This window comes from Phaethon aethereus (genome assembly GCF_964289735.1).
Source record: "Phaethon aethereus genome assembly, chromosome: Z".
NCBI classification, from domain to species: Eukaryota; Metazoa; Chordata; class Aves; order Phaethontiformes; family Phaethontidae; genus Phaethon; species Phaethon aethereus.
This window is the reverse complement of record NC_138577.1, coordinates 24,198,635-24,224,204: the sequence shown is the minus strand read 5'-3', so window position 1 is coordinate 24,224,204 and position 25,570 is coordinate 24,198,635. Positions and strand designations below refer to the sequence as shown.

The following is a 25,570-nucleotide window of genomic DNA, read 5'->3' as shown; positions in this document are numbered from 1 at the left end:
TCATTGCATTGCCTCCTTTTTTCATACAGTTTGCTTGGATTTTCTTTTTTCTTCCTTCATTGTTTTGGAACAAAGGAAAAGAAAAGGAAACTTGCAGGATCAAGTTTATACTTCCTGGAAGTAAAGCAGAGATTTTTCTTTTGAACTAGGATGAACTGAACACAGATGTGAACTTGTTCTTAGATAGCAGAATAAATGTTCCTTCAACAGGACACTGAAGGGTAGCATAAGGGGTAAAAAGACCCTAAAACACAACCACACTGGTTTTTTTTCTCCTCATAATTACTGCAAGTCTCCATGGCATATAAAAACACAAAATGCATACAAAAGTGATTAAAAGCAAGCTACCTCTAAGTTCGGTCAGAATATCAATTTTTTGCTCTAGAATTGCTTCAAGTTGGGTAGCGTAAGAATCCACATCATAGTCTACTTCTTCTGTCATCTCAAGAAGAGCTTTTTCATCTTCCAGCCATCTAATAGATTCCTAGATAAAAGTTAAGAAAAACCACAACTAAATATATTAGTGACATTTCAAACGAGTTTTAAGAGATTCTTTTCTCAAGATGACCACACTGTTACTGTCTAGTCAACCTCAATATAACAGATTTCAATCATAAAATTAGACATCCAGCAAAATTGTATGTTTTCTACATTGTTTCTTAATTCCAGTGGTCCTACCAGCAACAGGTAAATCCCAGCCACCCCAGTTCTCTTCAAAGTCAGAACATTAGGTGGTTGTGATGCTAAGAAACTCAAAGAACAGAACTTTATGTTATGGTTATGTCCCCTTAGGCAGGTATCAAACTTTGAAGTCAGGCTTCAGTTTTAATATGGGCTTGTTGCCACTAACTGTAATCATAGTGTCATTACTACAGTCAAGGAGCCAAGATAATTCTGTCCATAATCAAAACCAGTTTTGAGAGAAGCTGTATAAAGGAAGAGCTATTTTAAGCTCACTATTGCATGAGCTAACTCCCCAGATACATAAGAGTACAGTAGAGGTTGGTTAAAGCAGCTCTTAGGCAACTTTGCACTCTGACTATTACAAAAAAAAGGGGAAAAAAATAAGTCTTGCAGCAAAGAAAAATGCAACCAGGAGCTTAAGCCTTAGAGAACTATGCAAACCTATGATCAGGAGAACTGATGCCATTGGAAATGCTTTGATTTAAAAAAAGAAAGCATCTGCCAGTTCTAGGCATGCTGGGCCTGAAGTACTAAAATGAAGTCTTTCCCTCTGTGCCCAGTAGCCCAAGTAATCTTAAAAGCAAGTCCAAACCCCACATATGTTTTTTGGCTTTCAGGACAGATGGAGATCACACTGGGATAGGATTCATCTTATCTAATGTAAGCTCAGACATCCAAGACACAAAGGCAGACCAATACCTCTAGAGCACAATTCATTCTGTCCATCTATTTTAGACATTTTTGTTAGGAAAGGATGTTTTGTATCAGCAGCTTCCAGGAGAAAGCTGACAGAAGACAACTTCTGCATGGTACAGCCGGTAGACTTTGTATTGGTGCAGCCCATCTCCACCCAGGGCATAAACTAACAAGCCATGCTGCGAACGAAGGGAGCTGAGGCTCAAACACATTTCCTTCCAGTGACTGCTGGGAGGAGCAGTAAACTCCAGCAGGAGTGACACAGAGGCAGTGACATCTTAAACTAATGCAGCTTATTTCTCCAGAAGTCACAAGCATTAGGACACAGCTACAACATATGGCATATGACTTCCAGTCTTCTGCATGTTTTACTTTCGGGCTAAAATTTCATAATAACTAAATCTCTACATCTGTTGTAAAATGTATTATTTAGCATCCTACTGTATTTTTACAGTATTATGAGCACACATCAATGTTGCACTAAGTTAGATATTTAAATCGAGGAGATGTATGCATTCCCTACAGGTTTAATGCTCTGCTCTTGCAGCAGATGTGCCAAACAGACAGCCTCCTAAACACTCTAAGGTTATGAACAGAAGCAACTCACGTTTCCTTCTGAAATCTAGTAACTCATGCTTATTGCTACAATTTACTTTGTGAATGTAAAAGGCTCCATGGTGCTGACCAGCATTACACTGCGTGGGTAGTATTCCTTCCAAAGACCCTGACTAATGGCAAATGAAAACCTTTATGCATCTGTGAAAAGGAAGCCAACAGGCAGTTAGAAATACTTGTGTCTCACATCTGTCTCAGTATCTCAGAGGAAGATGTGACAAAAGGATACTCAGATGAGATACTTGGAAGGAGTACTGCAGTATCTTAGAGGGAGATAATCAAACAGAAATGGTGCTGATACAGACGTTACTATTAATTGCCAGCTCTGGCATAGGAATATTGGCATAGACTAGACAATGAAATCGAAAATGTCAAGACCAATCCAAATAAACTCCTTGCAACTAGAAAAAAAAACACAGTCACTAATGCTGGTCAAGGACTCCAACAGAAAAATACAGTGAATTGTAAAAATAGTAAAAAGAAAACAACTTTTCTTATGATGATAACTGTCTATTTAGGAATGTTTGCTGAGAAGAAAAGGAAAATTTTACTAAATTTTTGGGATGATATAGAAATATCTTTCTCTTTCATCATGGGGACAAAGATTAGTGGTTATGGGATCTGTCACTATTTGTTTGCTACAATGAGTTTAGCATAATAAAACAATTTAGAAATCTGACAGCAGAGGAATGACCAGATGAGATCATACATCTTCAAGAGTATGCACTTCCATTGTGAAAACCTGAATTCCTGGATTAGGATAAAAACAAAGTAGAGCTCAATCTTTTACCTGGAAGACAGCCCTGTGGTCTTCTACGACTTGCTCTTCCATTTCTACCATTTGTGACACAGCTTCATGGAAAGTAAACAACTGCGGAGAAACTTCCTCTTCCTAAAAACAATAGTTAAGCTTGTTAGTCTGGAAAGAGCTGTGGCTATAGGAAATATATTGAATGTGATCATTTCATCACAGAACACAAAAAGAAATACGCAGAAGGCAGAACTGTCAAAAATAGAATTTAGTTTTTCTAAACAAGAAAACCTCCAGGAATGAGTGGAGAGGGCAATAAATTCAAAGTGTTCACTGAGTCAAATTTAATTCATATTCACCAAAAATTTCCAGCCACTAATCCTAGTGAATACCGGAAAAGAGAATATTCCACATTAAAAAAGCAAGTTAAAATAGTGGGAAGAGGAATACACAAGACAAGAATGCTAATTTCTAGTAGGTTTTAAAGCCTAGAGAAAAATCCGGTTTTCTGTCAGGGCTTTTTGTTATGCGTATCACAACAGACAGACAACAATTAAAAAAAAAAAAAAAAGAGAGAACACCAATACAATATTCAATACATATCAGAAATCAAAATTAAATTCATCCTTTGAAAAAAAAGTAGAATAAATGTTACGTGAAAAATTTAAAATGTACAGTGATTAATACATTAGAAAATGCACAACGTGGATTTACAAACTGGGGCAAACAGGGCTTCTTTAGAAACGAATAGTTAACAATAAAAGGGGAAGGCACTGGGTAGGGTGTAATCAATGTTTTAGCAAGACAGTACAGTTTCTTACACAACGCCTTTGAAAACTTTCTAAAAACATATTGTAAAGCTTAATTTAATTCCACATGAACAATGAAAAAGTATGATATGAAAGGATATCTGGCTGGAAGGACTGTCTAGTGGGAAGCTCTAGGAATCACCAGCATGTTCTTATAACATAGAGTCCTGGAAGAAGAGGCAGTTACTAAAATGAGAAATACAGCAGACACCGTGAAGAGGTGTTCTGAGAAGGCAGAGTCTCTTGTAAAAAATAAGCTAGCGTAGTACTGATTTTTCTTTTCTATCTTTCATCAGCATTTTCACAAACCAACAATGAGGGGGAAATGCCCTTTAGAAGATGCCTCTCAGCTCCCCACTCCTGCACCCCAGGGAGACATGCTGGGAACATGACGTGCTGTCTCCCAAACAACGCACTGAGATTTCACCCCACGAAAATCAGGATGTCAGGAAGAGGAATGATGAGTAGCCAGATTTCTAAATGTAGAATAAGGCAAACTCACTTGAAGTGGGTGTTGCATGCAGGGAAAATAATGCTCAAAACCACAAGAGTGTTAAATAAAACAGAGGATTGTCCCAGGATACTTCTAACTGTCTAAAAAAATATGTAGCTATACTAGAAAAAATGAAAACTAAAGAATGCCAGAGCCTAGAGCACACCCTGCCTGGACATTACAAGTCCTGGTCAACAAGGAAGATAAGGAAAAGTGAAACATTCCCCTCTCACCCTTCAAGGAACGTTTTTGGTGTTTTGGTCTTTTTTGCATGGGAATGAACATGACACTATGAAGTGAAAAGATGAAGCAGCATGCTGTATTTACTTAACGATCGTGCTAAGAGGCTGTAAGTGCACATTACTCTGAATTTGTTCTGCCACTGTCTTTATCATCACCTCTTTCCATGCAATGCTGTAAACCACTCACATTTTGTTCACAAAGCAGTTTGAGATCATCTCTCTGAGGAGAGCTCCCCACACCCCACTGCGTCTCCAAGTCATCGATCTGATTAGGAGCATGGTGTATAATGGGACGGATGTCTCCTGTGGCACTCGGATCGACCGTCAGCTCCTTCACCCTATGAGCAGAAAATGTTTCATTTGTAAATTAGTAACTTCCTGTGCAAGAGAGTCACAACCAAAAATAAAGTTCTACGGGTTTACACGCAATTAATTCATTTAATAAGGATGATGATGTCAGCTTCACAAATCTAGTGTACTTTTGACATACAAAACGATGTCAGTCCGACTCCTAAAAAGCAGGGACCATTGAATTTCAACTACTTGCAGGTGGATTACAGTCCATCTTCTAGCAAGAGGCATTTTCTGACTGAAATCTTACTACTTATTAGCAGTTAATATGGCAAAAATCTCCAAACCCTCAACATCAACTCCTTAACAATGAGTAATATTTGGCAGAAAAGTTCATTCAGCACCCTAAACCTGACCATCTTTCTTTTTCCATGCACACAACTGTGCTTTAAAAAAGAAGTTAGTCAGTCAGTAGCTGTTATAACCAAATTCATCAAGAATTCTGAAGAAAATAATGATTTCCAATCTCTGAGAATGAATAGATTCTTTAAATAAAATAATTTCAAAGGTGAAAATACCTTAAAATGTTGGGCTCTTGTTGCATTAAAATAGGTTAAAAGATTGTCAGAAAAAAAAGCCCATTTAAAAGCAAGTTTACAGAACGGCCACATCAAAGTCTGCAAGTTTTAGAACATATTCTTCATTTTTTTTAAGAGGAAAATTTTTTTTTCAAGTAGCACTTATTTACTACAATGAAAACTGTTTTTCATTCATCTTCAGAGTGATGAAAAGTTTTAAACATATGTATGTATGAAAATACTTTTCTTTTTTTAATTAGAGATATTCAAATTAACCTAAACACAGACTTGTCAGATTTGGTCCACTAAATGTACAAAAGTGACATCATCATTTTTTTTTTTAAATTTATGAAGGAAACTAGCAAGCCTGGATACAGAGTGTGGATGCTTAAGGAGGGTGAACAAAATACTGGGAAGATGGTTGCAGATCATGCAGAACCATCACCTGCCAAACAAAATAAAAACAAAGTATGTGTGACTCAAGGCAAGGGGACTAATGAAAGGTTGGTCTGTAAAGTTACATAGCCAAAAAGAAAACTTAAAAATAAAGATTCCATGTATAGAATGAAGTAGACCTGGTGATTGAAGGAGAAAAGTCGTCATACTCATAGGAAGGAGAGAGATCAGAGCGACTGCCACTACCCTGTGAGAAGGGAATGTCCGAAGGACTAATTCCAAACTCCTTTACTCTGCAGCAGCAAAATACAGCAGCAAATTAAAAGAAAATGTTCTCATAAACACAGTTAAAATGACAATTCTTTGTTTAGCATACTTCTTTAATAGTTTAACTATAAAATTATTTTTATATTAAAATACAAGTGTGCAACCATATTTAAACCTTCTGCAAGCAGAATTACAGATCACTAACAAAACCGAACGAAACCAGGGCTGCTAATTTGCAGGGGACTATAACAGCAGTGTTTTCAGAAGAGTAATTCCAGATTTCAGTTCATGCAGTTAATAACATTTGCTCTATGTTCAGTATTCCACTAAAAGGCTCCGTTTAAAATACCAAACCACTACTGCTACCAAACTTTAAATTCTATTCTGCCCCGTCTTATGCTGTCCAGCACTGAATAACTGACTGTACTATGAAAATGATAATATTGCTAGAAAAAAATAAAATATTACACAAAACACATGAAGCAACTTTACAGTGACAGGCATTTACTTCATAACAACATACAAATTTAACACCAAGGGGAAGAAACAGTTTCAGCATAACTATTTAGTATACTAGAAATAGGTGTTTAATTAGTTTTGCAGCGTCTTTTTCTGGAGTCACTTCAGCAACACATATTCCATAAGGGGTAAAAGATCCAATGAGTCCTGATGAATGTGCAAGGTCCTTCGTTATGTGACTGTAAGCAGGGGAGTAGATGCCTCCTCCTCACCAGGACGGAAATCACACAGACTGGTCCAAGCCAGGCAGATTTGCTTCTGGCTCCCTTGATCCAGAGGGGATCACAGAGACATGGGGTCATCAAAAGGAACGGGCAGTAAGCTTTCCTAGCAGCCCTTTGTGTCCAGTTAGCAACTGGCCAGGGGTGCCCAGCCAAGCAGGAGCAGACGTTGTTCTGCCCTATCTTTCACTGGAGCAAGCAGGCCACTAGATGGTAGCCTCTTCTAGCCAAACCAGGGCCTCTGATGGCCCAGAGGTCTGTTTGCCTCTTTTGTTGTTTGCAGCAAAACACGGGGTGGGGGGGTGGGTGTGTGGGGGGGGGGGGGGGGGGAGGTGTGTGTCTGTCTGTCTCTCTGGGTCGCAGATCTGACTGCAGGGACACCGAGAACCTGGTCACACCATCTCCACAGACATTAGATGAAGAAGAACTGCAGCAGGGGAATGCACCTTTCACACTCACTGAAGAGAGACAAACACTTTCAGAGAGCAGCACAGGTCTCAGATCTGCTGCATCAGCCTCTGGAGGTGCTAATTCCTCTACACTGATTATAAAGTCACTGTTGGATTAACTGACTCTTTACTCAGCGGTCTTAGACATTTGCCTAAAGTTGGGAAGTATGTTTCATATATATGTATGGAACAAACTGGCAACTGCATGCAATTCCACGAAGGGGATGAAAAAAATCCCCACATTGCAGAAAGGTATTTCAGCTAACATCCAGGCCATCATCATGAATGCTGACTACCCCAAACACACGAGATGGTGCCTCCAGAGCTGGGGCAAAATTAATAGGGGTGCCTCCCACATCCCTGGCAATCCACATTATCCATGTTTGGATAATGGCTTAAATGCATTTTCTATTTATTCTATTGCAATGGTTGTAAAAAGTGACAATTTAAATTCATTGTGAGCCTGGATGAGTAACTTGGTTTTAAACTTACTAAGACATGCAAGTACAATAAAATTTTTCAAGTAGCTAAAATAATCATGCAACATGGAACCACAGTATTCCAAATGTCAGTGATCAACAGCCAGTATAGCTATACACAGTAACATTTTCCATACCTGTTTGCATATCTCAATGTATTTAGAGTGTTTTCACATGATGCCATCCCTGGAGAAATTGTAGCAATCTGGAGAAAACAAGCCACAGGTTAATAAATCGCTTTGTACAGATGAAGTGGCAGATGAATTCAAATTAACTTTATTTTTTTTAATCTCCAGTTTCATTTGAGATCTTCTACAAATACTGTCTACTATGTACAGCTGTTCTTATACAATGACACCTGAAGGAGACAGATGTCAAGTCAAAGCTTCAATTTAATTTTTTTAACTATACCTGGAATGTTAAGGATTCATAGAAATTTCGGTCAATTTCCCCCATCTCACTGTCTTGGTAACGTAATACGTAAATGCAAAACTCTAACTGAAAAAATAAAGACTCCTCAAAAAGGGAAATATGCAACTAAGTAGAAAGTAAGTCTAATATATCCCGCAAACAATTACCAGATTTTTTTTTTATATATCTTTGTAGGCTGTTCTCCATTCAAGCAGACTGTATACTGATTTGAGAGATCTATTTTGGTCACAGTCCAAAAAACGTTATATATAAGCATGTGTTTAACTATTTTCCTAATTAAAGATTTTTTTTTTCCTGTATTAGAAGTTAGCTGTAAACAATACTCAATAGCTAACTTCTTATCAGACATATCTGAAATCTATGTCTTTCCTTTCCCAGTGTCGTGGTTTAACCCGGCAGGTAGCCAGAAAACAACCACACAGCCATTTGCTCGCTGCCCGCCGCCGCAGCGGGATGGGCGAGAGAATCGGGGGAAAAAAGGCTGTAACTCCTGGGTTGAGATACTTTAATGAATAAGTTTAATTCTCCAGTCGGGCAGCACCGTCTTGCCAGGAGGGTTTGCCTCTGCGCTGCCAATCGCTCCGCTCCCACTGCTGTAAGCGGCCCCGCAGGGCGCTCGCCGCCACCCCGACCGCCCAGCACAGAGACAGAGCACTGGCCACTCTCCTGGGTCAGCAACGTCCAAAGCCAGCGGGGATGGCCGTCACCTCGGCAAATCGGCTCGGTTCACCTTCTCCTTCGGCAGTTTCCACGGCTTGTCGCACAGGCCTCCAGGCAGCAGCCTTCTGCCCCTGATGCTTCCCACGACGCCACAGGACCTACCAGCGAACGGGGCACATTGCCCTTCATTTTCCGGCAGTTTATTATACAGTGGGGCCTCTCCAACACATTATCACCTCCTCCTCCAGCGATATTCCAAAATTTTTGCCTTCTGGCCAGTCCATGATCGCTTCCGAAATTCCTGGGCGGCTGGGGTTTCCTATTCGAGCCCGCTGTGTAGTAAGCGCGACTCACTCACTCCACACAGCATCAGTTGCATAGAGGGGACCCTCCCTTTGAACATCCAGCCCAGCACCCTCAGTCACGGTGCCAGAAGGAGCTGTGCTTCGCTACCAACCACTTCTGAAGCAGCTCAAGCCCGTTCATATGCTGCCAATATCTCTTTTTCAGTTGGGGTATAGCAGGCCTGGGATCCTCTGTATCACCGACTCTGATACCCTAAGGGTCGACCTTGGGTCTCCCTGGTCCTTTCTGCCAGAAGCTCCAGGTAGGGCCACTCTCCCCAGCTGCCACGTAGAGCACAGTTTTAGCCCCTTGCCCTACCCTGACTGGCCCAAGGGCTACTGCACAAACTATCTCCTAATTCATTCAAAGACTTGTCATTGCTCATGGCCCCATTTGAAATCGTTCTTCTTCTGGGTCACTTGATAGAGAAGGCTTACAATCAGACTGTAATTTGGAATATGCATCCTCCAAAAACCCACAACACCTAAGAAAGCTTGTGTTTCTTTTTTGCTAGTTGATGGAGACATGGCTGTTACTTTGTTGATCACATCCACTGGGATCTGATGACGTCCATCTTGCCATTTTATTCCTAAAAACTGCACCTCCTGTGCAGGTTCCTTGACTTACTTTGTTTTATGGCAAAACTGGATTTCAAAAGGATTTGGATTATTTTCTTTCCTTTCTCAAAAACTTCTTCTGTGTTGCCCCATACAATGATGCCATTGATGCATTGCAGGTGTTCCGGAGCTTCACCCTGTTCCAGTGCAATCTGTACCAGTCCATAGCAAATGGTAGGGCTGTGTTTCCACCCCATGGCAGTCAATTCCAGGTGTATTGGACACCCCTCCAATTGAAAGCAAACTGTGGCCTGCACTCTGCCGCCAAAGGGATTGAGAAAAACGTGTTGGCAGTATCAGTGGTGGCGTACCACTTGGCTGCCTTTGACTCCAGTTCATACTGAAGTTCTAGCATGTCTGGCACGGCAGCACTTGGCAGCGGCATGACTCCATTCAGGCCACGATAGTCTACTGACAGTCTCCACTCTCCATTAGATTTTCGCACTGGCCATATGGGGCTCTTAAAGGGTGAGCGAGTCTTGCTGATGACTCCTTGGCTCTCCAGCCGACAAATCAGCTTATGAATGGGGATCAGGGACTCTTGGTTGGTGCGATATTGCCGCCGGTGCACTGTTGTGGTAGTGATCGGCACCTGTTGTTCTTTAACCCTCAGCAACCCCACAACAGAAGGGTCCTCTGAGAGACCAGGGAAGGTGGACAGCTGTTTAATTTCCTCCGTCTCCAAGGCAGCCATGCCAAAAGCCCACCAGTACCCTTTTTGAGGGTCCCAGGACAGTTACTTGGCTATCATGTCTGGCAGTTTCTCCACAGCCAAGACACAGGCCTGTAGGGAGGAAGAGAGATTCTCTTCATATTGCCAGAGTTGACCAGCCAATTCATCCACTGTTTGCTCCTCTCCGTTTTTCCAGGTCGTTACTGCCAATGAGTTGGCATATGATGATGGTATACTCTATACAATCTTCTGTCACATGGCTGTTGGGTACACTCAACTTCATCTGGATCTTTGGATATCTGCTTGCTGTTCAAGTCATCATAAACCACCTCCAGCACGGCTAATTCCCTCAGGTACTGGATACCTCTCTCCATGGTGGTCCACTTGCCTGGGTGACATATAACATCTTCCTTGAAGGGATACCTTTCCTTCACACCGGACATGAGTTGCCTCCAGAGGCTGAGGGCTTGCGCCCATTTTCCAATCACTTTGTCAATGCCCCCTTCCCTACAAAGGGGTTCCAGCTGTCTGCCTTCCTTACCTTCTGGTTTCTTCTAATTTCTTTCTTCTTCTAATGCTGGCCCCATTTTTCCAGCACCAGAGCAGACAGGTGACAATGTGCTCGCCTGGACAACGGCTGAAATCTTTTTGCATATGTCACAGCTCACTCAGGGATAGGGACCATGTGGTTATCATCTCTTTTATGAGTTCTTCCTCTTCATCTGAGGAAAAGAAAGAGCCCTCCCACCAAGTATTTTGGCTGGGGACAGCAGGTAATTCTTCCTCTTTTTCCTCCTGTTCTCCTGATGGCCCCATTTCAGACTAGTTTCCCTGCTTGCTGGCAGGGCAATACCTTTATCCTTGCACTGCCTCTTAGGAGAAGCTTCCGCATCACTTATCAAATGAACTGATTTTCGTTTCCCAGATCTCTTTCTGTGTATAGGTGCGACTGACACCAGCAAGGGTCAGTTCTTTGGTTCAGCTGCAGTGCCTGTAATGAGGGTTGGAGCAGCCACAGTGCCTGTCTTCAGGGTTGGAGCAGCTGCAACACCTGTCGGTGTATTTGCCCTCTCTTCTCCCTGAGGGTGCTGCATTTTATCGAACAATATTTGGTAGATACTGGCCAGGGCCCAGCACAGTGAGGTAAGTTGTGCCTCTTTGGTACAGCCACAGCATTTTAATTTTTTTTTCCCCAAACACTCTGTCACTTCATTAGTGTTCTGTAGTTGTTCAGGAGTAAAGTTCCAGACTATTGGAGGTAAGAACTTCTCTAGATACCTCACCATATTCTCCCACATGCTGTACCACCCATCAATATCCTGCCTCAGGGCAGACCTCTGGGTCATATTCTTAAATGGTTGTTTAACCTTAAACAAGTACAAGACCAGAAACACATTCAGTAGACATTGCAATAAGAACATGCTGGTTGGAGCATCCCAAGCATATTCAAGATTCTCAAAAGTTATTGTAATTAGCCTGGAGGAGCAGGGGAGGATGAAGGAAGGTGTGTCCTCCATAGACAGGCTCTCCGAGGAGAAAAGGTAAAAAGCGTAATTATTAATAGTTTCCAATAGGTAGCTCCCGAAGTACAGAGGTGACATCAATACTGAATACAGATACCAAATTAGTCTCATGACCAGTGTTACATAAATAAGAAAACATGGTAACCTCAACCCAGTTCCCAGGGATGATCAGCAGCACAAGAGGGAGCATGTACAGCAAGTAACATAACACAACCCTGAGAACAAGCACAATAACTTTGAGAGCAAATACCACAACATTGTGACCAGCAGCAGTTAAACTCATATAAATAACGCTTATAACAAATCTTTTAACATGCTCTGGTCAAACCTGTCGTTATCTCAACCCTTCGGGCACCACATTGGGTGCCAGAAAGGACTGTCGTGGTTTAACCTAGCAAGTAGCTAAACATCACACAGCCGTTTGCACGTGCGCACATCCCGACGCCCCCCCCTCCATGCCCCCCCAGAGGAATGGGGACAGAATTTGCAAAAAAAGGTAGAACTTGTGGGTTGAGATAAAGACAGTTTAATAGGAGAAAAAAAAAATGATAACAAGAATGATAAAAGAACATACAAAGCAAATGATGCACAGCACAATTGCTCACCACTCGCCGACCGATGCCCAGCCAGTTCCTGAGCAGCGTCCCTCCCCAGTCAACTCCCCCAGTTTATGTACTGAGCCTGACACCGTATGGTATGGAATATCCCTTTGCCCAGCCTGGGCCAGCTGTCCTGGCTGTGCCCCCTCCCAGCTCCCCGGGCACCCCCAGCCTCCTCGCTGGCAGCCCAGCACGAGAAGCCGGACAGTCCTTGGCTGCTCAGCAACAACTGAAAACATCAGTGTGTTATCAACATTATTTTCATCCCAAGTCCAAAACACAGCACTGTAACAGCTATTGGGAAGAAAATTAACTCTATCCCAGATGAAACCAGGACATACAGTTAAATAAAATACCCTAAGATCTCACCTTCTTTCCAGCACTCAGCAAAAATAATAACTGTGATCAGGCAACAGTGGTATCATTACTTGTCCTAGCTTCTGGCAGTAGTCCAATTTTTTCATCTCTGCTCCCTTCAGGAGAGCCATAAAGACACTACCCAGGACAAACACCTCCGTGATCCTACACACTAACATTTTTTGTAGCAGCACAGCATCAGGAGGCTGAAAGAAGATTAGGTAATCCTGGTCTTCTCTTTCATCCTGCTGCTCACATTACCGTACAAAAGCACAGGTAGTCATCCTGAGAGGAATTTCTCCTACTGGGGAGAAAGGAATAATACATAGTGGGAGGGGGTTAGAAAGTCTAAAGAGCCTGCTACCATACAGAATTAAGCTTAAACCTCTAATACTGGCACACATCAGTTACCAATGAAAACAACAAGTGTAGATTTAAAAAGATCATATGATTGCATGTTCTTTATAAAGTATTCTAGGTGCTAATTAACAAAAACCTACAAGTTCCTAAAACCCTCCCAAACTCATTTCATGTGAAAGATGCATGCACCTCTTCCATCAGTCCAACGCTCAGAGCACACCACGCACGGGAACTGCTGTAACACCAGAGGACTGCTCCAAGGTTTTGAAGCGTATAAGCTACAGCTGCTATAGAGAAGTGCTACCGTATGTGCCATCAGCCATGTGGATACCTCGTTCAGGACACAAGAACCCACGCACAAGACAGTCTGTCAAACACAAACATCCACTACATCACATGTCCCCATGTGCCAACAAGCCACATCCAGGCAGGACAGGAAGGCTCTGACTTCTCTGTCGCTCACTTCCTCATTCGTAATTCCAGCTGAGGATGGAAAAAGCCATACTCCTTATGGACAGGAATATTTTTAAGACCCATCATTTTCATTCTTCCTATTTCAAATGTGTCTACAGTGCTTATAAGATCAATGGCCCTTTTGGGACACTGAAGTCTGCAGGCTCCTACTCCCACCTCGGAGGGCTGAGGGATTCGGCACTTCAGCTATTACTGCAGCTTGTCAAAGATGCATCACTGGTTAAAAAATGAGACTATTCTATGTAGGTACCTCACAAATTTCAAATGATGATATATCATTCTACTATGTAACTCTTCAAAAACAACTTTAAATGTCTTTTGAAACTCTAAGGACAAGAATTTCAGTAGAACTGCAATGACTAAAAAAGTTCAAAACAACCTCTTTTGCTGACTGTATGTTTCTGGTTTTTTTTAGAATTAAGCAGATCGTAGTCATAAATGCCCATGTTATGAAGTTATTTTCAAAATACTTTTCGGACATCCAGAAAAAAAAATTTAAAAAAAAGAAGCTTCCAAGTCACAGTTTAATCTTATATACAGAAGAGAATGCTCCATCCCTAAAGATGTAACTTTTCAAATTGCAACAGGAAGTCCATAAAAAATAAAAGGAAAAGTCAAATAAAAATGAAGTGTAGAAATTACCAAATAAGTTTCACTCATATATCTCACTTACAGATTAGTATGTCAGAAAGCAAGTGGAAAAGGCCCAGCAGGTATTTTATACCACGACATTTCAGGAATGTCTTAGGTAGTTAAAACCGCAAGTTTTTACTACATCATTTTATATGCATTCCATATTGAAAAGCACTACATATTTGCAAAATGTCTTACGCCTTAACAGCACATTAGAACACTGTATCAAATCTTTGTCTTGTTGAGGAATCCCTTTACAATAAATGCCTCTTCACTGACAGCAAAAACAGCATCTTAAAAGAGGCCTTACATGTTCAATAAATAATGTTTTCCAATGGAATGATATTTGTATGTTGCAAACTCATTAATTTCTTTTGCATGTAAAAGCTAAAATATTTTGGAGGAAATAGTATCATGATCTACATCCCATCTTGTGACAGTTATAACAGTTACAAATAAAAAGTTCTTCTATGCTTTAATTTACTTCACATAGACGCTTCTAGAGAATGTAGCCAGGATCTATACAGTCAACTGCTTTAAAGTGAAAGGAAACTACTCATTATTAAACTATTTTTGCCATCATTTTTAGAAGCTTGAAGCACCGCAGTTAATTACACTGCTCTGCTGCAAACTAGCAGTCAGCATACCTGCAGGGTAAGTACCCTTTTAATTTAATAAAATATTGTTCAACTTTAGCTATCATAAACTGTAATGACTTGCCCTTTTCTTTCCCTGTAGATTTCATCAGTAAAATTCTGCCAGTATATGATATAAAACCTACGCATGAACATGCTTACAAACCAGGCACACCCTGACAAGGAGCCAACTGTGAATACCACACTGGAAGGCTGAATAAATTGACTTGATAAAAGAGGCAAAAGAAGACCCAGAAGAGCAGCGAAGCTGCTGATCATTATCCACTGTTCCCACCACTTGGCCACTGGACTGCAAATCTCCTCACCTTCTTCCAGGCAACAGGAGATGACTGGAGGTAATTCCAGGCTAAGGTATCTCCTGCACCTCCTTCAATTCAATACACTCTGTTCAAAAACCTGTCAGTTCTCTAGGCAGGCAGCTTCATTCTGCGTCCATCTAGTTATCCTGGGAACAAGTGCTGCAAATGTGAGCTCAGTTCAAACAAATGTAAAGACGCATTGTAGGTTTCTTTTCTTTCCCTACTTCCTTTCAACTATAATTCAGAGTAAGCCACAACGACCCAAGTGTTCTTCCTCCCACATCAGTATCTTAAGAAAAAACTTTGTTCATAAAATTCTTGATAAAAATTACATGTAAACCCAGAATGTCACAAGTGGTGCTAGTACTGAGAAACTACATGAAAAAGTAACAGAACAATGAGTTTGAAAGCAGTCTCTCATCATGAAAGGGTTTTCTTATCCTTAATTGTAAAGTAACTGTAGTTATATGAATGAAAAAAAAAAAATACAAGCATATTTCCACTCACTTTCAGAGGGAATATTTTTTTGCTTAGTATAGAACTATACTGAATATTAAAGAAAGAAATGCAAGCTTCATCAGAAGTTGAACACCCATAGATCATGGATTATTCCTGATGGCGTTCTCACACATTTAAATAGTAAAAAAATGTTACAACAACTCTATGAGAAGAGTAATAATTAAACAAAAAAGCTTCACCAAAACAAAGACAGCTTGTTAGCACTTCAGGGAGGTAAGGGTGATGGTGAGAACTTAATGAAATATTCACAAAAGTTAATTATTCTACGTAAAGGGAGTAATTTCCAACACGCTAACATTCCAAACCTTCTTCAGCAGTGTGGATACACTGGCTAGAGATGCACAGTTTAGCTTTCTGATCCTGCACAGGATTTATGAAGTTATGTCTCAGTGGAAAGAAAACAATCCTGTCTTTTCATTGGAAAACTGAAGGACAAAAAAGAGTCATAAAAAATGCTGTATTACCACCATTTTCAAATTAGAACCATACCTAACAGCTAAAGAGAAGACTAGGCTGCCCTAACACCATGGTTTTCATGCTGTGGCCTGCAGACTTCTCTGGCTCTAGACTAATGAATTCCAAGGAGTCTGTGAAAAGTAACCAACAGAAACAAGCCCAGCAACCAGTGTCCACAGCACAGAGTTTGCATTTCCATAAGGAGAAATGTTAAGGATACACTAATAAAACAACTGGACATCACTGCTTTTATCTGTCCTTTCCACCATCTGACAGAAGAATTCTGTTTTTCAGACTGATGCAAATGCACATTTATACAATACACAACTATTCATCTCATCTATCCCAACTACTTCCCCCCAACAGCCTAAAGCGCTCATTCTGATGCCTTTGATACCAACTTTAAATTTGTCTCTGTCGTGTGAAGATCGTAACTCACCACCGTACTTTCAGTCTACACCACCTTTTCTAAAAGTCTGAGTCATCAAACTATACTTTCATATAATTAAAACTTTTAAAAATATTAATAATAATTAATATTAATAATAATTAAAAATTATTAAAAATAAACAAACAGAAAAGACTTCTCAAGCTAGAAGTCCTTCTAGCTCCGTGCCTAGCTAAAAAGCTATAACGAGCAATAAGAAAGGCCAATAAACAGTGAGAAGGGAGCAAGTTATCTGAAATGTCTCTGCTGGAAATCTCACTCCACATATAGACTCAGTTAGTGAATGAACTTAAGTCCATTTTTAAATGTAAAAGCCTAAATTCCAAGCATCTTTTCTCTTTGTAATTGTTAGAACAAAGTTAACCAGACCAACTTACCATACAGGTACGGGAGTTTTCTCCTATGAATGAATCTCTTAGCACCTGAGTAAGTTTACTTGCTCTGAAGGGTGTATGAGGTTTATTTCGGCCTAAGGCTCTAATGCACTCCTGAAAGAACAAACAGGTTTATGCGTTTTTCTTTAACATGGATTGAATAAACATAATACAAATGCAGTTCCAAATCCGAAAAGATATATGCCTTAGTATTATTGCTGTGTGCTAAAATATCATTAAAATTTACCATTAAAGCTTGGATTCAAGAAGTATTGGGCTTTTACCTCTCATTAAGTTCAGTAGAGAGGTAGGAACTTAAAAAGGACTTAGGAACCTAAAAACTTTCTGAATCTCATGCAAAATGTTTACACCTATCGTATCCAACAACCAAACCAAACCAAAACAAAAAAAACCCACTTGTTGGTGTTAAATGTCCAATTATTTCTGATTACCAGCTGCAAAAGCCTGAATGATCTGCAACTCTCACCAGCAGAAACAGTGTGGACGGGGACACGTGTTAGCTCTATCAGTTAAATGCAGCTGCTTTGATTCTGGCTCTACCACTGACTGTCTTTACAGCTCAGAAGAGAACAAACTTTCTGAAAGTTTCCACAGGTCACAAACCAGTAAACGTACCTCTCTATCAATGTACTCCATGTTGGAAGACACCTGAAAATGTAATTTAAAACATTCCCTGTTTTAAAATATTCTTCATGTGACAAAACAGGGATAAGTTCTCATCTTTCACTCACAAGGGTATGGGGCTAAACTAATGTTTGCAACTGGGTGGAGAGTTGCAGTGAGAAATACTGTACTACATGTATTGTAGTAGTGTAGTAGTGTACATAATACTATGTATTATGAAATTACTATAGAAGTTACAGCAGCAACCAAGTACAACAGTGCAAACCAAGACCACACTAATCTAAACATCACTTCTGCCCACTCAGAGCTCTAACATCAGCTGATAAATTACTTCTTACGCAAAGAAAGTTTAAATTTAAATTTCTGTGTTGTTGTTGTCGTCTTTGTCATATTTTGATCATTAATTCCAGTTTCTGACTTTGCCTTAATACTCTGTGTACAGGCGTGTTTTCAGATGCATGGCTTCCTTGGTACAGTTTTAACAACTCTACAGACAGAACTTCTTCAAACAACCATATTTCAAAAGCTTTTCAAAGTAGAGCTTTGCTTTTAGCAGCACAGATGGAATGGCTTTTGTGTTACATGAACAGTTCTACAGTATTCCAGCTAATCCTCCACCTGCAGCCGTATACTTGTGGCCTTTTGAAACTTCCTAGAAACAGCTTCTTCCAGAAGCTAGAAACTGTGGGATGATAATCCACAAAAGCATTGCAACTGTGAAACAGCATAAAACAGAACTAAAAACTAGCTCAGAATAAAACTGCAGTGATACAGAACACAACAAATACAAGGGCAAGTCGGCTTTAAATAAAATGACTACTTAACTCCCCAGCTACATGTTATAGAATGGACACAGCTCAGATAAACAGAAAGACTGAAGCTTGTTGAATGTGAATCTCACATGCAAATGCTAAAAAGGACTCAATACTTATAAATGAGCAAGGCAGTGCCATTCCTTGAATTTTTTGAATTTGTACATTAATATTATACTTACATGAGGAGAAAAGCAGATTAGACAAAAAGAGGGGCAACAGATTTTCAACAAATGACATTGCAAACTAAAAACAGTAACAAATGTGTATGCTGAATTACTGATATGACAACCAACAAGTTTAATTAAGATATTTTAATTTATAAGAATGACTTTTAGCTTGCTTACTCCTGAAAAATTAGAATTGGATTACCTGCTTATTAGTAAAAGGATTATAGGATGACACTGCCAGCTTCTAAATTTATGGAGTTTTTAACTACTTTTGCTTTCCTTAACAGCTCAGAAAACCAGATAACAAAATGACAACACTACTTCCATGTAGAGACATTACAGAAATAACTTCCTGTAACAAAAATCTGAACAGGTTAAGACAGGACCAATACCCAGATGCAGATAGCAAATCTTGGATTACCACCAAAGACATAAGGTCAAAAGTGATAACGTCAACACAATGTTGCTTGCATTATTTACTTTGATGCTAAATCAAAACAGGCAACAGTTTTGGAACTACCGCTTACAATTTTCCAACATGCCATATTATTTTGTAATGACACATTATACATCACAGTTTTGTGGTGTTTTGTGAGATCTGCTTAGAGTCAGATACAAGTCTTCTCCCAAGTTTATATTGGGGATAAAAAAGTAAGCACAGTGATTTTGGGGTTCAGATTCTTCATCTAAAACCACAGCGCTGATGCTGAGAGTACTAAACCTAAGCAAAACTAACCAACAACGGAGATAAGTTCTGAGACATTCAAAACTACTGTTTCCCCACTTGAGACCTGCCGTGGTTTAGCCCCAGTCGGCAACTAAGCACCACGCAGCTGCTCACTCACCTCTCCCCTCCCTGAGGTGGGATGGAGGAAACAGTTTAATGGGACAGCAATGAAAGAGGAAATAATAATAGTAATAGTAATAATAATAATGATGATGATGATGATGATGATGATGATGATGATAAAGAAATACACAGAAACAAGTGATGCACAATGCAAAAATTGCTCACCACCCAGTGATCAATAGCCCAACCCCAAGCAGCAATTCCCGCCCCCAGCAGGAACTGGAAACTGGAAACTCCAGTTTATATGCTAAGTGTGACATTACACGGTAGGGAATGTCCCTTTGCCCAGCCCGGGTCAGCTGTCCTGGCTGTGTCCCCTCCCAGCTTCTTGTGCACCTCCCTGCTGGCAGAGCATGGGAAGCTGAAAAGTCCTTGACTGAGTATAAGCACTACAGCTACTGAGCAACAACTAAAAACATCAATGTGTTATCAACATTATTCTCATACTAAGTCCAAACCACAGCTATTAGGAAGAAAATTAACTCTATCCCAGCAGAAACAAGGACAAGACAAAAACATTACTTTCCTTATTTAGACTGAATCTCTTTTAAGCATTATAAAAGAAACAAAAAAAAGAAGGCATATGAATATTTAAATAATATTTCTTAGCTCTCTTGATGTGTCCTGGATTAATGTATGAAAATGTGTAAAGTGAATGTGTCCGACAATGTGCTGTTAACAAGAGGAGTCAAAAATGGATTCCAGCTTTCCAGTGTTGTTTTAATCATTACTTCTTTCTGGATATGTTGCTGTTGTGCTGTTTTAGTGAATTAATTAACAGCAATAAATAAGTATGTCATAAAGGTAACTTTATTTTTTTATTTTAAAAACTATAAATAAATACTGAGATCAGTAAGAATATTTCCAGTTAGTATTTCAGACCTTGACTACCAAAGTCAATCATCTGTTGTCCCATATTAGATATATATCAGAAAAATTCACATACAACTACTGGGGACTTTTTTTGTTGAGGTTTTTCGTTGTTTTTTTTTTTTAAACTACATGCAAGTGAATAGCACAATGTTTCTACTTGGTAATTACCACCTGTTCCTTCAGGCATTTAGAGGAAGGAGTGATACATTATTTTACCTGTCACATCAGTAGACAAATGCTACAAAAACACGCCTTTAATAGTCATTGCTGTTACATGTAGAAGGCTTCCACCTACTCAAATGCAATGGAAACATTTCAGTTACCTTGAGTGCTAAAAGGCTCTTGTTAATTTCCGCACCTTCCAGCCGGGTCTGCCTGTCTGCACTGGAAGTATCTGCTCCTCTTTCATTCCCAGCCAAATCAATCAAAGAAAATTTGCCATGCAGTTTCCCTTTCCTTCTGAGAATAATCTGAAACACTGCATGGCTTCGAGATGAGTGTGCGTTTGCAGACGTCTGGCCAGATGTCCTTTAAACGGAAAGAGAGAAGGGAAGGACGTATGAACAGGCGAAGGACCATACGTGGTAAAGACACTAATCTCAGAGCGTTAGTTTTTTCAGGGCAGAGTCCTGTGTGTTCTTAAAAGTGTTGACAGCATGCCTAAAGTTCTTGCACACACAAGAGACACAACCCTAGTAACTGGATGTACATAGTACAATAACACCTCTTTTTCCACCTCTTCAAACAGAAATGGAAGATTAGTAACGTTTTACTTCCCTTTTAAAAGCAAGAATAATCAGATCTTCAAATCCTGATGGCATTTTTATCTGATCAGGCAGCAGTCTATGCACAAGGCTAATTTTAAAAGGAACAAAGCTGGATTCTTAAAAAATAAAAATTTTAGACTTAACCTCTGTCACTACATATCAAGGCGTTTTAGAGCTGAAGAATCTGGCACTATTCCAGATTAAAAATGATGTGAATTTAAGTCAGTAAGCTGGTTACATAATGCATGCAGTTCACATCCTGTAGAAAAATCAGTTCTTATTTCTCTTTAGGAGACAGAGAAACTCTAAATATCTTTATTTAAAAAGTAGGCAGATTCCTTACTTGCAGCCAACATCATCAAAAAACCCACTGCATATTGAAAAGCCACCTCTGTGAAGAGACCAAAAAACCCTCATGTTCTGATTCTTTAACGTACAATGAAAAACTGGTGGAAGCTATGGGAGATACCTGCAGCTGTTGCCTATGTCAATAAGCTTAAGAACATCTTCAACACATTTGACTTCCCGTTCCTGTAATCCCACCACCTGGACTTGCTGTTTACCATCTTCTAACACTCTTAATTTTGTCTTCCTGTTTAACAAGTCAAAAACCTTAGGGAGGGGGGGAAAACAGAACAGTTAAAGAGGAGTTTTAAAAGACACTTTTGTTTCAAATCCCATACCAAAATATGCAAAGCATTCAAGGAAAAACATGATTGGAAGGGAACTGTAAAGAGTTACTTGAAATAAAGCTTTTAGTACAAAGAGGAAACAAAAATCTTTTCTGAGACAAGCTCAAAATCTTTGTGAAAGAGAAATTCCACCTTCCTCAAAGAAAGATCAGGTACTTACCTTACCACTGTAAATCTCAAAAAACGTTGCATATACTTGAAGTTCTAACTTCTTATAGTTTGGTTTCTTTAGCATTAAAAAGACATCTCGAGCTGTGAATGCATTTCCAGAATAAAAAGAAATCTCGTTATGTATTTTCATTTAGTAAAGACTCATTAATGCACAACAGTCTATTTTACAGCACCTCTCATATCTTGCAAGTATAAAAGGTAGTGTCAGTCCACCGAGTCTAAACCATTGCAATTTGAACTGCCACATTACATCAGAAGATGCAGAAAGTCCAAAATTATAAAATTAATTAATGATCTGTTACATTTATTACATTTTTTGATGTAATCTACATATATATATATATATATACACACTTTATTGTGTAAACACTACACATCTGGGTACTACTTTCAGTGTTACCAAAGCTCCTCTGCAATGCAAAATGTATAGACCTTTATGTTAGTAGGGCAGGGAGAAGAAAATTTATTGATCTCAACTGATCTGCAAAAAGCCAAGAGACCAATAAAGTCCTACCTGCAAGTGCATATATTCCCTTAGTACAATCTTGGTTCTTTCCTGAAAAGTCACCACCCATAGTCTAAATTTAAAAAACAAAAAAAAAAAAGACCAAAAATACACTGTAAAGATCACAGAACAGTAACTTATGTATTTGTTACTTATTAGAACATATCTAAGGGTATCATACATAAAAAAAACTTACATGTACAAGAAATACTTACATGGGTTTTTCCACTGCCTGTTTGTCCATATGCAAAACAAGTAGCCATTCCCCTCTCAAATATAGTCTCCACTAGTGGTCGAGCTGTAAACCTTAAATGCAAAAACCAAGATTCCTTAGAAACTTAATTACTTTAAGATGCCACTACCACAAGGATGCTACAAATTTTAAGGCCAGAAGTAACAAAACTGGTCCTGTACTTTGCCAGGCCAAAGGACATCTCTACATTAATTCCTGATCTAAGACAACTACCAGCTCTATGGCATTAAAATATCCCAAACAATCAAATAAAAGCTGCAAGGTCTCTCCCATTTGTTTTACAACATTACCCCCTACTTTAAACCCTAAGAAAAAAAAATTTCCTTGTTTTAATGATGCAATGCAGCACAGCTTAATTCATGGTGTTTGGAGCTCCCTAAAAAAGACAGAATCAGAATACATCGAAGTAGGACAGTGGAGTAGATAAATGCTTAGCTTTTGCCAATACTAAAATTCTGCTATAGTTTTGTTTTGGTTTTTGTTTGCTCCCCAAATCATCTTCCAAGATTAAATTTATTAGACAGGTTGCCAAAACAACAGTGTACATCTTCATATTTTGAGCACATACATACACTGAGAAAATGCTCAAGAAAATGGATACCAAAGATGTTCAGAATGGAAAAATCTAGTTATCCCTGAAGTATTATTTGATGTGTCAAAAAATACTATCCAAAGTATCATTTTTCTATTTTAGAGAATTTTTACTTAACAAAAAAAAAGTTATTGTTCCTACTTCAGCTGCTTATCACCATTACTTCATGAAAAACTCCAAAAGCAATGGAGGTAATCTAACGGAGGGCTACCAGTGGAGGTTAAGAGTCTCTCTGCAAAATCCTCTCTTTCTAAACTTTTTCCAGGTGTTTACACATAAAGTACCTTTAAGAGACAGAAACAGAAGCAACTGTTTACAGAAACACTGAGGTGTTACAATCTCCTTTCATTCCATTTTGGAACAAATGCAAGATCACTTATAAAAATAATATGGGCAAGACCAAGCCATTCAGCAACCAAGGGTTAAGTAAGTTTAACTCATCAAAAATATACCAGATGAGCCTTAGTCTCAAATATAAGATCAGCCTTAGTCTTTCTTCTTTGCTTCTTGCAAACATATACTTCCTTTCCCCTCAAAACGATATTCTCATATATTTCAAGTAAGGCAAAATACAAACATATCTAGAAAAGTTTTCTCTTACATTTCTTTTTCTGCATTATACAACTCCAAATGGTACCATGCCAAAACAGTCCAACTTTACTTTTACTAGAAGCTTTATTTGCAATCTTGATCTTTCAGAAATGTAAAAATCTGGTTCTCCTTTAAAACTCAAATGGTATAGCCATTCAAACTAGTGTGTGTTTTTTAATATTAATGAAAACTTGCAACTCAGTGTTTTGGATACAAAAATACTTAAAATACAGCTTAAGCATAGTAATGATATTTTTAAAAGAGTAGTACTTTTCTCCCTCAAACTGAAGAACATTTTTCAGTATGCAGTGAAGTAATTTTAGCATACTGGAGAAAACTGGAGTAACTTGCCACACTATTTTTTCCCTCACTGTGACCCTCAAGTTCTGGTGGGAGTAGATGATGATACCTGTCTTGCTCTTACTTTTCTTGTTACAGGAGGCCTCGAAGCAGATTGCCGTTCAAGTAATAATCATTATTGTAACATACGAGGGAGAAGGAGAAAGCCTGAACTGCTACACAGACTACAGATTTACTGTTTAAGTATGAAATGAATCAGTGTTGAATCAGAATTGAATCAGTATGAGCCATCTTTCAATATTTTCACATATTACCATCAGCATATTATGTAACTAACAAAAATTGTCAGAAGAAAACTCAATACAAAAATACAACAAAATTGTATGCCAAAAACACCCCATACATGTAAACACTGTGCTCACAAAGATAAATAACAGGAAAGAGGGAGATCAGAAGAACTGGTTGTTTAAGCAGGAGAACTATTGCAAGAGGCAACCTCACCAGCTAGATCGCTCTCCCGTAGCTCTTCAGTATCAAGAAAGGAAAGATGCTACCAGTAGACAACCATTAGAGACAGAAATGTCCAAGGGCACAGCTTTCCTTTTTAGAAGTCTTTTGTTAGTGTAAACAGACTATACAGATCTTCCTTTTGCCACCCTTCTCCTAATTATACCAAGCATAAGACAGAAGTTTTAATTTTCAAGGCATTTTAATAATTCTTTTACTATGAATTTTCCGTTACCCACTGACAGGGTGTTAACATCAGTCAGGACACGATGCTAACTTTTGCTTCCTAGTTGTTGGATTAAAAACAAGAATTAAGATGTTTATCTGTCACTACTCCTTACAGCTATTTCCAAGCATACGAAAAACTTATCTTCATCAAATTCCTCTCTAATATCAATATTCCCTACAAAAAGCTTCACAGTATTTGATTATGGATTATGACCGCAATCCATATGACATATATAGATATGATATATATGATCTATATATGACATATATAGATTATCACCTGTTGTGATATCTAACTTTGCCTGCTACTGTATCTACTCCATTTAGTAGCTTATACAAGGTAAATAGCTCCTTCTAAACATGTTTGTAGAAGCACTGTGTGCATTACTCTGTGCCAGCAATGGAAGTGAAAGAGAACAATAGAGGAGAAAATGGAGATCCAAATACCTTGGGGCTGAAAGTGGTGGATGTGTGTCTTTATTGCTGTTGTTTTTTAAGTCAGAAGGATTCACCATTTTGAGCAAAATAACTTGGCTCCATGCACCATGTTACATCAGGCATATTGCTTCCAGAATACAAGCCAGCCCAGGTATCTCAGCAATACAACCTCTCTCTCTTTCCGTGTACTCTTTCCCCACTCTCTCCTGATTTGTTTCCATCTCTTAATTATCTAATATTCAAACTGCAAGCTCTTTGGGG

General features: G+C 39.1%; 1 protein-coding gene across 3 annotated transcripts in view; it reads right to left on the bottom strand.

Annotated features, from left to right (window-relative positions):
- The window catches only part of KIF2A (kinesin family member 2A), a gene marked incomplete at its 3' end in the record, with an annotated part of 59,905 nt that overhangs the window by 1,617 nt on the left and 32,718 nt on the right, over positions 1–25,570 (bottom strand). For 2 of the 3 annotated variants that reach the window (XM_082013078.1, XM_082013079.1), the window contains exons 10-19: positions 22,616–22,706; positions 22,410–22,473; positions 21,885–21,976; positions 21,502–21,644; positions 20,589–20,793; positions 16,919–17,029; positions 7,628–7,695; positions 4,478–4,628; positions 2,786–2,887; positions 349–484 (exon numbers count right to left, since the gene is read on the bottom strand). In XM_082013078.1, the coding sequence (XP_081869204.1) occupies positions 349–484; positions 2,786–2,887; positions 4,478–4,628; positions 7,628–7,695; positions 16,919–17,029; positions 20,589–20,793; positions 21,502–21,644; positions 21,885–21,976; positions 22,410–22,473; positions 22,616–22,706 (1,163 nt within the window). Of the gene's footprint in view, positions 1–348; positions 485–2,785; positions 2,888–4,477; positions 4,629–5,734; positions 5,849–7,627; positions 7,696–16,918; positions 17,030–20,588; positions 20,794–21,501; positions 21,645–21,884; positions 21,977–22,409; positions 22,474–22,615; positions 22,707–25,570 lie in introns of all 3 variants that reach the window. The other variant, XM_082013077.1, reaches the window with a different exon arrangement.